General features: G+C 37.2%; 1 protein-coding gene across 2 annotated transcripts; it reads left to right on the top strand.

Moving 5' to 3' along the window:
• Nucleotides 1-4,277: 4,277 nt before the first annotated feature.
• On the top strand, nucleotides 4,278-12,361 carry LOC103427238 (DDT domain-containing protein PTM-like). 2 transcript variants are annotated; one of them, XM_070819003.1, is made up of 11 exons: nucleotides 4,280-4,420; nucleotides 4,570-5,541; nucleotides 5,763-6,440; nucleotides 6,694-7,000; nucleotides 7,085-7,843; nucleotides 8,813-9,101; nucleotides 9,222-9,346; nucleotides 9,483-9,949; nucleotides 10,044-10,072; nucleotides 10,284-10,766; nucleotides 10,880-12,361. In XM_070819003.1, exons 2-11 carry the CDS (start codon nucleotides 4,721-4,723, stop codon nucleotides 11,812-11,814), a joined length of 4,893 nt encoding a protein of 1,630 aa, XP_070675104.1. In that variant the 5' UTR covers nucleotides 4,280-4,420; nucleotides 4,570-4,720; the 3' UTR covers nucleotides 11,815-12,361. The 2 variants fall into 2 exon arrangements, with proteins under 2 accessions (XP_008363525.3, XP_070675104.1); XM_008365303.4 differs by having other exon boundaries at nucleotides 4,278-4,420; nucleotides 6,694-7,843.
• Nucleotides 12,362-12,645: the final 284 nt, after the last annotated feature.

Genomic DNA, 12,645 nt, shown 5'->3' with positions numbered 1-12,645 from the left:
AAATCTTGGTCAATTACTTTGTATTGGTTATCCTTGTTTTTCTCTCCATCACAAACTTGTTTATGGCTTTACGTATTAGAAGGCAAACCATTTGTTTTGTAATAAAAGGAGCTCACGTAGAAATAATTTGTGTGAGCCAATATGTGAGATTCTTCTTTGTACATTTGTTATCTCAATCAATTAATAAATTGAGAGTTATTTCTTTCATTTTATTTGTTCAATTTGGTGCTCAAGCACAACAAATCTATCATCAAATGACCAAGATAAGCAATTTCCTCCTGTATTACTTCCAAATCATGCAAAGAATTATCGACAACAGAGATAACATCTCTAAAAAAAAGACTAGTTCCATGCCCGAAGCTTACCTTTAAGAACTCGCAACTTAGCTACTAAGGATGACATTAGATCACCCAAAAAGTGAAGCCCAACTTATGTGTTAGAAACCAACAGAATAACATTTGAGCTTTCTAACCACATTATCTGAAAGGGAAAATGAACTCTTGGCACCACAGATACCCGACTAAAAGACATAAGAAGCGGGCAATGATATGAAGATATACGAGACAAAGTAGTGCACTCAGAAGAACCCCAAGAATCAACCCAATTAAATAACCAAATTCAACAACCAACACATCTATTCAAACTCATTTCAACACTCCCTCATAGGCCTCGTTGTACCCAAGTGAAAGGGAGACCTTTTTGTTGGAAAGTGAAGCAAACCACATTCAGTAAAACATAGTTTGAAATTTCAAGCAAGGGTTAGGGAGAACACATCCTCTTTTTTTCATGGGCACCCAAAACACAATTAAAATCTCCAAGCACAATCCAAGGTGTGTGACCATGAGAATTAAAGATGGCCCTGAGTTCCTCCAATAAAACATGTCGCTTAATATAGGTGATCTTGGCATATATATATACCCATGAAAATACACAAGAAATGGAATCTAAGTCACAAGAGATGGTCAGCTGTTATGAAGAAATCGAAATAACCTGTACTGACAAATTATGAACACGTAAAAGCCAAAGATTGGGCTCCAAAGGACCCGATTGTTAGTAGCCACATGGAATAAACAAAAAGAATGCCAAAAAGAATGATAAAGAGCTGACAGAGCAATAAAAGGTTCTGAAATACACACCATCATTGAAGCATGAGACCACACCAGTTGGTCTTGGCATATGACCAACTAATCTTCCTCCTCCACCCCATGAACCTTTAAACAACATATATGAAATAAAAAAACTTCTTGCCCTTGGATTCCATACAGGCATAACATAAATGCGTCATTTTTTTTTAACAAACAATATATCTACACTAAGGAGAAGGGCTAAGCTAAACCTTACAATGGGCTATTAGTTTCTTAAAAATCACCATTGCATAATGATAGGAAATTATTATTAACCATTCTTGCTTAGTTTTCACTAGGAATTAAGTGCATGGTTACTTTTTTGAAGTGTTAATAACATCTCCCTAATTATTATACTAATGAGATTCTAATGACTTCGAGCTCGTTTGGAAACGCTTTTAAAATGATAGAACGCTTATAGTGCAAATGTTTTTGAGTTCCAAAAACCCTTGAAATACATTTTGGAAGAAACACCAATTATGTCCTTTTTGCAAAAAAACACTTAAAGTGATATTTCAGGATTCACTTGTACTTTGACTAAGGATTAGTTTCAAGAGCACTTTCATTAAAATTTAAAAGCGCTTTCAGTCATTTTAAAAACACACACAAACATACCCTTCATCTTGGTTCCGATTAAAAGTCTAACAACATTCCATGCCAACCTTTTAAACAAGAGAGAAAAAAAAACATTTGTAATATGTACTTTTATTTGGATATTATGTTTGTATAGTAACAACTACCAACTACATTTGAACTATGCATTCAGTTATTTGAAGCCTTGAAGAATTTGGTAGGGAATTCCACCAAGGGAAATTGTTCCCGCCATTTTGCTCAACAATGTGCTCCTCAGCAGTGAAAAGAAAATGACGAAATGTGTGCCATTAAGCTTCTATTGCATGGATCGGATTAACTTACTGAGTTAACTCACCACGGCTCTGAGTCAACTCTGCGTCTCTCGTGTACACGGGTATTGGGGTTTTGAACTTATTTATATTTATTACGTCTAAGTTAGTTATGTGGGGATGGATTGCGTATCAATACAAACGTTTCTTTGTTGTGCAATTGTTTTAATCAACTGACAATTGGAAAAAAAATCAACCAATACCAAACCTCATGGGATACTTAAGTTCGTGGGTGGTGGGGACAATGTAGAAAATATAAGTTTTGGTTTTTTTTTTATAAACAGTAATCTCCATGTGGTCGAATATCTTAGTAGATATGGTCTTGAGTTTTCACTTATGGGTCTCTAGTTCGAAACTCTCAATCTCCTAAATTAATTATAATAGTTTCGAGCTTTTCATTCCCCTTTCCTTAATAATAATATTTGTTTTAAAATGAAGATAATAATTTGCAAAGTCTCTACATAGATTTGAATATTTCACTTCATATACTTGAACATGTTTTTATAGTTTTATTTATCTATTTATTGTGATAAAAGAACATGATTTTATTTATTGATTTTTATTTTGTTTGTTATAAGTGATGGTTGGAGGTGAGAGATGCAATGGTGATTATTTACAAATAATATCTTACAAGGTTCATATTATGATAAAGTTTACAACGTTGAATTTGACATCTGACACTAAAATTAATAATAATAACTTTACTCATGCTTACAAAAAAAATTCTTTGAATTGCTTGATAGTCAAGAATTTTTTTTTTTTTTTTTTACAAATGTATATCAGTTTGAATGTTTTCTCTTCTCGTATTAATGAGAACATCGTATTTTCTTTCAAAAAGTAACATTTGTTAAAATGTTAACTATATGTTTTATTTTCTTTCTCTTTAAAGCTTATACTCAATTGAGATTTTAAAAGATCTTATTATAATTTGATGAAAGTTGCTTTTTTTTTTCTTTGTTGGTGAAGATGCATGATTTGTTAATACCTAAAGTATATTGTGATATAGCTCCAAATTTATCAAAATCCTTCACTTTTTATAATTATTTAAAATCAAATTCTGATTAAATATACTACACCTTTTATAATTCTGTTTAAATTATGATATCCTTCATTTTTTTAAATTACTTAAAATCAAATTTTGATTAAATATACTACACCTTTTATAATTCTGTTTAAATTGTGGAGTAAATTGTAGCAATGGTCCTTCAACTTTAATCAAATTGAAGCAATGATCCCTCAACTAAAAATCCATTACCATTGGTCTCTCAACTTATCAAAATGTGTAGCTATAGTACTTTTCATCAATTTCGTCAAAATTTTGTCAAAATAAGTTATGTTGGAATAACCATTTATATAATTAGGGTTCCCCAACTCATCAAAGTGTAATTATGGTCATTTTCGTCAACTACGTCAAAACATTTGTCAAAACAAGTTATGTTGGAAAAACTATTACTACAATTGGGTTAAAGTTAATGGACCATTTCTCCAGTTGAATTAAAGTTGAGGGACCAATGATAATGAATTTTTAGTTAAGGGATCATAGCTGCAAGTTTTGATGAGTTGAGGGACCAATGGTAATGGATTTTTAATTGAGAGATCATTGCTCCAATTAGGCTAAAGTTAAGGGACCATAACTACAATTTACTCTAAATTGTGATTGAATACTCACCCTTCAATTTACCAAAATGGGGAAGTGAGGGATTACAATTGTTACATAAAGCCGCCCCACAGGGTATCACAGAGCCGCAGCACACGAAATACCACACTACGGAATTATTTCAATTTTTGGTAAACATTGCCACGCAATAATCTGCGCCACAAAAAAAAATTGTATAAAACCAACTCGTCCGAGTTCAAACTGGCGACTCGTGAAAAAAACTAATTTGTCATCGGATAATACTGACTATTTAGTTGAGTGTACTGACTATTTAATCGGGTGTTTGGTGCAGTACCGGATTAAAAACTCAATTCATCAAAGATTATCATGTTCATTTACTTCCTCAAAAGGAGATTAAAGAACATTTGGCACTGAGTTTCACAATTTAAAACTAGCAAGAGAGATGGAAAAAGAGCCAGCTTGATTTTGTTTTCAGCGACCCGACTAATTAATACCGACAATTTGGAGTGTATAAGTTATTCGGCGTACGTCCTATAAAATAGGGCGGACCGCATAAAAAATCCGGTGATAATTTAATATGGAATGGCACCAAACACCGGATAGTATTAGATAGTACTATCTGTGTTATCCGGCATGCCAAACACGCCCTTAGTTCCGAGTTGGTTTGTCCCAATAGGGCTTCTCTCTCTCTCTCTTCCCCCTCTCTGTGTGGCTCTCTATCTCTCTCCCGAAGCTCCCAGAGGCATCTCCAATGGTGGTTATCAAACCCTAACCAGGTATCGTCGTTGCACATATATATTTATTCCACTTCTCAATCAGCAGAAAAAGCACAATTTTCGAATCTGAATGCTTCTTTTTTTATTGGAACTAAGTTCAAACAATTTTATATTCACTCCTCGATTGTTTTTGTTTTTTGTTTCGATAGGATCTGCCTGAACACACCTGGAAGCATTTTGGATGAATTGTTATCCAAATCTTACTACTTAGCGATAGTCTAAGACGCTTTAATTTTGGGGAAAAGCTTAGGGCTTTTGCGGCGGTTTGATTTCGGGTTGGGATCCGATCCGATTGGCTATATGGACAATCCGGTGGTCAAAAAGAGGGGTCGCCCTAGGAAGCGTAAAGCGGAGGATGAAAAGGACCTGAAATTTGGTCCGGAAGCTAAGAAACGGGCTGTGGAGACAAGGTTGATTGTGTTGGTGGGTAGATATGTGTTGAAAGACTTCGGAAGGAGTGGGATTTTTCTTGGGAAAGTTGTGTATTATGGTGCCGGGTTGTATAGAGTTAATTACGAAGATGGCGATTGTGAGGACTTGGAGAGTCGCGAGATTCGTGGCATCCTTGTTGGTGATGATGATTTTGACACTGGTTTGAATGTTAGGAGGAAGAAATTAGATGATTTAGTGTCGAAATTGAATAGGGAAACTGCAGCTGGGTTGGATAAGAATGTTGTAAACTCAGTCCAGGAGGTGGATAGGATCGACTCACCAGCATTGAGTGATTTGGGCGGTGGAGTAAAGATCGAGAGTGATGAGACTCAAATTGAAGGTGACGATGATTCGTCTAGTGATTCAAGTGAGTATGCACGGGATAGAGATATGGGTTTTGATGATAAGCCACCCCCTGTCCCACCACCACAATTGCCGCCTTCTTCAGGTACCATAGGCGTGCCAGAGCAGTATGTTTCACATCTTTTCTCCGTATATGGTTTCTTGCGATCATTTAGCATCTCCCTGTTCTTGAACCCCTTCACACTGGATGATTTTGTGGGATCGCTTAATTGCTGTGCTCCAAACACACTGTTGGATGCAATTCATGTTGTTTTGCTGCGTGCTTTGAGGCGTCATCTTGACACACTCTCATCTGATGGCTCAGAGGTAGCACCAAAGTGTTTGAGGTATACATACAACTCTCAGTGCATTAGTTGATTGGATCTTTTACAATATCAGTATATTGCAGGAGCCATATTAGCTTCAAGTGCGTATGGTAGTAACCTAGCTACCCTTCTACAACCAGAAAAATGATTGCAGTAAAATATTACTATATACACATATCTGATGTTTTTGTTTATAGTTCCATTACTAAACTTTCAGGATTATGTTTATAATTTATTTGCAGGTGCATTGATTGGAACTTGATTGATACATTGACTTGGCCAGTTTACTTGGTCCAGTATTTGACAATTATGGGATATACAAAAGGACCTGATTGGAGAGGCTTTTATAATGATGTTTTAGGCAAGGAGTATTATCTACTATCAGTTGGTAGAAAGTTAATTATTTTGCAAATCCTTTGCGACGATGTCTTAGATGCTAAAGATCTGAGAGATGAATTAGACATGCGTGAAGAATCAGAAGTCGGAATAGATTATGATGCAGAAGTAACGAATCCTCTTGTAAGTGGGCCAAGAAGGGTCCACCCGAGATATTCTAAAACTTCCGCCTGGAAGGACAGAGAAGAGGTGGAAACTAATCACACATCTGGTAATGCTAATTCAATCAGTTCCAAAGGTGTAAAAGAGGACATGGATGATGTAGATCACAACTCTGATGAATGTCGGCTTTGTGGCATGGATGGAACCTTGCTTTGCTGTGATGGGTGTCCTTCTGCTTACCACACAAGGTGTATTGGTGTTATGAAATTGTCTATACCAGAAGGGTCCTGGTATTGTCCTGATTGCACAATTGATAAGATTGGGCCAACAATTACAATGGGAACATCTGTTAAAGGAGCACAAATATTTGGCATTGATTCCTACGAGCACATCTTCATGGGTACTTGCAACCACTTACTGGTGTATGTTTTCAACATCTTTGGTTTTTAGTTCCCCCTTCTTGTGTTTGCTATGTATTTTAATTACTGACGAACCTTTTTCCTAAAAAAAATTCATTATTATTGGTTCGTGGAGATACCTCTGTCTCTGCCTTGGACTTTGATTTTTTTCTCCAGTTCTGTCTATATGTCTTGCTCTTAATGTCTTCTCATTCATTTGGAATGTCATTCAACCTATCCGCTTGCTTGTTTTAATCTCCTGGCATGATTTTTGCAGGCTCAAGGAAACTATCAATACAGAACCATGTGTTAGATATTACAATCAGAATGATATTCCAAAAGTCCTTAAAGTTTTACATTCATCTGGCCAACATACAGCTTTATACTCGGATGTGTGCAAGGCAATTTTACAATATTGGAGTATCCCAGAAAGTATCTTATCTTTTCCAGAAGCGACTGAAACAGAAATTCCATTGGAATATACAAAGGAAGGTGCAAAATCTTCTACTCGGTCACTTCCTTTGCCTGGCAAGGAAAATCCTACAGTTACAGATCCGATCAAGGCTGAGAATTATGTGACTAGTGTAAGTGATACCAATTTAGGTTACACGGCAGCTTCATCTCTCAATGCCTCTGATAAGATCCAAGCTGACCTTCCTAATTTTCAGAGCAATGGTGGCAGTGAACCACAGGAGCGCCGGCCTTTGATTATCAAGATACGTACAAGGCAGAAAATGGAATTTTCTGATCCTAATGGTACTGGTAGCCAGCAGGCTGATCCATCTCATCTGACCCACCAAAGTTCAGTTGAGAGACCGCTTGCAGTAGCCCGTAGTACATGCACCTCAGGGAACATCAACAGTTCTTACAGTGAGCATGCATGCATGGGGGCTTTTTATAAACCTCAGGCATACATAAATTACTATATGCATGGAGAGTTTGCTGCATCTGCTGCTTCCAAACTTGCTGCAATATCATCAGAAGAAACTCGGGTCTCAGATAGTCAGGCTTTAGGCAATCCCAGGAAAGTTGCGTCTGCAAACATTTCATTGCAAACAAAAGCCTTCTCATTAACAGCCTCACGATTCTTCTGGCCAAGTTCTGAAAAGAAGCTTGTGGAGGTTCCAAGGGAGAGGTGTGGTTGGTGTCTTTCTTGTAAGGCTTCAGTGTCAAGCAAGAGAGGATGTATGCTAAATCATGCTGCTTTGAGTGCCACCAAAGGTACTATGAAGACCCTTGCCAGCCTGCATCCAATAAAGAATGGGGAGGGGAATCTTGTAAGCATTGCAACATATGTTTTATACATGGAGGAGAGTTTAGGTGGCCTAGTAACTGGACCCTTTGTAAATGAAAATTATAGAAACCAGTGGCGCAAACAAATTTATCAAGGATCAAGTTTCCGTGCAATAAAAGCGCTATTGCTTGAAGTAAGTTTTTAATATCCTGACGTCTGTTTTTTTTGTGAAGATATTAGTTGGTCAGTATGTTTAGTGAAAGGGGCCTTAGTTTCTATCTTCCATGAGCTCCACCACATGAAACTTAATGGCACTGTTTATGATCTGGCCTTCATCATTAAACTTCCTATGTCAACTACTGACAAGTGATGCCTAAAATGATTTTGGTTAGATTAAATGGACTACTGAAATCAGAGGACCAATTTCAAACCACTCATTAGGACAGTTGCAGGATTATAGGGACATTTATTGCCATTTATGTCTTAACTTTTGCGATCTGATTTGAGTTTCAATTTGAATTTTTGAGTTCAGTAGATATATTGAAAGCATGAGATTTGAAATTTCTACTAATTGGCAATTATGCAATTTTCTTTGAAGTTGAAGTTTGCCAATTAAAATTTTAATTTCATTGATCAGTTTCATTTTGCTCGTCTTTTGGTAATATATATGCTATTTTTTTTCTTTTTAAGTTTCACATGACTTGTAAAGATTAGTGAGAAAGACCAATGCCAGCCAAGTTATACAAATTTACTAATTTAGTAGGAATGAGTGCAATATAAGTGCAATCACTTCATTATTCTAGCATAGTGAAAACTTTTTAGTTATTCTGTTGAATCTGTACTGGAATATTTTAGTGAAATAATCCTCTTGTATTTTATGACTACTTTGGTTGCAGCATAGTGCTTACTTCTCTGCTTTTCGTTAGTTTTTAAACAATATTTATAGCAGCAGTGTGTGCATATGTGTGACTCAAAAATGCATAAGATGCCTGGGTAGGTTCCTTGAAACGAGTTATGCATCTCATATTATTTTCTTCCCTAAATTTTGACCTGCGGTTTATTTAATTCCCTTGTATATCCTATATATGGGTGTATTATTTTGTGATATATATTTTCATGCTTATGCATTTGTTCTGATGGATGATGTGTCTCTTATCTGCAGCTTGAGGCAAATATCCGAACCATTGCTCTATCTGGGGAGTGGATTAAGCTGGTGGATGATTGGTTGGTTGAATCTTTGATGATTCAAAGTGCAACTTGCTCTGTTGGCCCTACACAAAAACGTGGACCAAACAGCAGGAGGGGTAGGAAGCAGAATGCGATTCATGACGATAAAGATGATGATTGCCGTGACCAGAGTTTTGTCTGGTGGCAAGGTGGGAAGCTATCAAAGCTTATATTCCAGAGAGCAATTTTATCATTTTCACTGGTTAAAAAAGCAGCTCGCCAGGGTAACTTCTGTCTTTGCCTTTCCACAAAACTAGCTGTTTTCCTCCCCTATGATATCTTTGAATTATTGAAGGTTTTCCTTCCAGGGATCTGTACTAAAGGCTTTTTTGGTGGTCCGTTAGGTGGTTGGAAGAAAATACCTGGTATATCTTATGCTGATGGTTCTGAGATTCCTAAAAGAAGCAGGCAGTCAGTATGGAGGGCTGCAGTTGAAATGAGTAAGAACGCATCACAGCTTGCGCTTCAGGTTTGTTATTATCTTGCAAATACCTAAATTCCTTGCTCTGTTCACCCCTATATCTCTTGGCCTGGCAACATATTAAGTTACCTGGTGATGTATGTAGTTGATAACTTAAGAAACTTCAACTGTAATATTTCACCAGGTCAGATATTTGGACTATCATCTGAGATGGAGTGATCTTGTTCGTCCTGAGCAGAACCTCCCTGATGGGAAGGGTGTGGAGACAGATGCATCTGTTTTTAGAAATGCAAATATATGTGATAAAAAATCTGTGAAGAACAGTACCATATATGGGGTTGATTTTGGTAGTCAAAAGCATCTGCCTAACCGTGTAATAAAGAGTATCATTGAAACAGAGGAAAGTCAAGATGGATATAACAAGTTTTGGTTTCCTGAACTGCGCATTCCTTTATATTTGATTAAAGAATATGAAGAAAGGGTGGGCAAAGCTCTTTTGCCATCAGCTGAGGAGCCTTTGAATATGTTTCGCAAGTTACAGAAACAGCAGTGGAAGGTTCCCCGCAGGGACATATTTTTCTATCTTGTGTGCAAGAGAGAGAATCTGGACTTGTGTTCCTGCTCTTCATGTCAACTGAATGTTTTAATGCGGTAACTACAAGATATGATTTATTCTTTTTAATTGTTAAGTTCTCTATACTGCTATGTCAAAAACTGAGTCATTATTTCTCTGTTGTAAATTCAGGAATGCATTCAAGTGCAGCATCTGTCAAGGTACATTGACACAACCTTCTTTTAGTCTTTACGAATGCAGTGTTTTAATTAGGAATCTCTTAAAAAATGTGATTTAAGCAAGAGTTGCCAAGTAACTACCTTCTTTTTTAAAATGCAGGATTTTGCTAATTATATGATCAAATACCAACTTCTTAAACGTATTTAAAGTTTTTTTTACCAATGTTTGCAATTTCTTCTGTATTGTTGTCAGGTTATTGTCATGAGGACTGTACTATGAGTTCAACAGTTTCTACAAATGAAGAGGTTGAGTTCTTGATCACTTGCAAGCAGTGCTACCATGCAAAGGCTTTCACTAAAAATGCAAACTTGAAGGAGTCTCCAACTAGTCCTTTGCACTTGCAAATGCAAGAATATCAAACTCCCATGACAGTCACCAGTGTTGCACGGACCAAAAATTACAATCAACCAGTAACACATGTCAAAGGACAAGAGACGCGTTCCGAGAAGAAAGCAACTTCAGAGTCTGCTTTGGCAGCAAAAAGACGTCGCGGCATTTGTTCTTGGGGTATTATATGGAAAAAGAAGAACGGCCAGGAAACTGACACTGATTTCCTGCTTAATAACATACTTCTTGCGGATGGTTCAGAAGTGCATGGGTTGTATCCTGTTTGCCACTTGTGCCATATGCCATATCAGTCAGATCTGATGTATATATGCTGCGAAACTTGCAAAAGTAAGTGTGCTCCCATAAGTGGTATTTTTGGCAATCTCTCTCTCTCTCTCTTTCTCTCTCTCTCTCTCTGAGTGTGCGTGTGTCTAAGGTGGATTATGTTTGTGGTGATGCAGATTGGTACCATGCTGAAGCTGTTGAGCTCAACGAGTCAAAGATTTCTGAAGTGGCTGGTTTCAAGTGCTGCAAGTGTCGGAGGATAAAATCACCCGTGTGTCCTTACACTGATTCTAAAAACATAAAGATGCTTGAGAACAAGAAGGTTCACACTAGGCGTTCAAAGCAAGAAACAGTTGGAGAGGACTCTGATTCTGCAACCATTTCCATATCTGATTCTAAATTGTACGAACCTGCTACTCCAATATTTCCCATGGAGGAAGTGCCCATGCAGGATGGTGATCCTCTTCTCTTTTCTCTCGCTAAAGTTGAGTTAGTTACAGAGTACGATTCAGAAGTTAATGCTCAATGGAATACTGCTGAGCCAGGGCCTAGGAAATTACCAGTGAGAAGGGGTATTAAGCGTGAAGAGGATGTAGATGGCTTTCATGAGAGTAACATATCTCATCCTGGAATATCGACACATGGTGAAATGAATTACCTGTCAAATTCCATGGACTTTGCACCATCCCATGTTGAATGGGATGCCTCCATGAATGGATTCGAAGGTGAGATGGTGCATGACTATGAAGATCTGAACTATGAGAATATGGAACCGCAAACTGTCTTCACTATCAATGAGTTGCTTGCACCTGATGATGGTGACCAGTTGGATGGATTCGAAGCATTTGCAGATGAATCAGGAAATCTGGAAAACCAATATACAGTTTTCCAGGATGGAGGCCCTGATCAATATAACATAGCTACTTTCACTGATGAAGTAAAGTCTGCTGTTGATATGATGCAATGTCAGGTATGTTCACTTCAAGAACCATCCCCCGATCTTTCCTGCCAGAACTGTGGGCTATTGATACACAATGAGTGTTCTCCTTGGACTGAATCATCACCGATGAATGGAAGCTGGAAGTGTGGCCAGTGCAGAGAGTGGCGGTAGCTGTTTTGCCATCCTAAGGCTTCAGGCTTTGTTCTGTAAACAATTTTTAGAGGGAGATCTCCTGGACGAGATTTTGCAAGGTAACGACTCTTGATGGTTAAATTTTTTGATTTATGAGAAGGGCAAGATATCAAATATGGAAATTTCAGTTCTCTAACCCCGGAGGTAATTTGTTAATGGTACTGCTTGTGACGGACTGATGACACGGTTATTACCTTCCCCCGGCATTTCTCAGTCAGATTCAGTTACATTGAGAAGTTCGGGAAGCTGAATTATGACTTCCCAGTTAAATAGTGAGGCACCACAATGTTGTAGTAGGGGGTTTGGAGCTCTAACGTAAAGTGGCCGATTTTTCCGTAACCGGAAAATGGGGTGTTATTGTTTCACTGCTGTCATATATTTTTTTTGGGTCTGAATAGAGAGTTCAGACGATAAGCAGGTTTTTTGTGCTTATCTGATTGAATTGCTTGTGTAAATGAAATCCCAACCACAGTTTTCTTGTTATGAAATCAGGTCGTACTGAGGAAGCTTTTTGGTATTGTGGAAAGTTGTTTGTGCTATTTAGTTACTTTTCTCGTTCAACAAGTTGTTTTTAAAGTATTTTCTCAATTATTTTAATTCCTCCAAGTCAGCAAGATGTACCTATCAGACATTTTTTTGTGCAAATAAAATAAATGAAAAATATATAGCACCAAATTATAATACGAAAAAGGAAAACAAAAATCAATTTCCAAATCAAAACCATGAAATTTTTGTGTCTAACGAAACAATCACACATTTATCCTGCAACATGAAAAATAAATGTTAAATATTAGGGAAATTTTATTTGAA

This window comes from Malus domestica, chromosome 03 (genome assembly GCF_042453785.1).
Source record: "Malus domestica chromosome 03, GDT2T_hap1".
Taxonomy (NCBI): Eukaryota; Viridiplantae; Streptophyta; class Magnoliopsida; order Rosales; family Rosaceae; genus Malus; species Malus domestica.
This window is presented reverse-complemented; position numbering and strand designations above follow the sequence as displayed.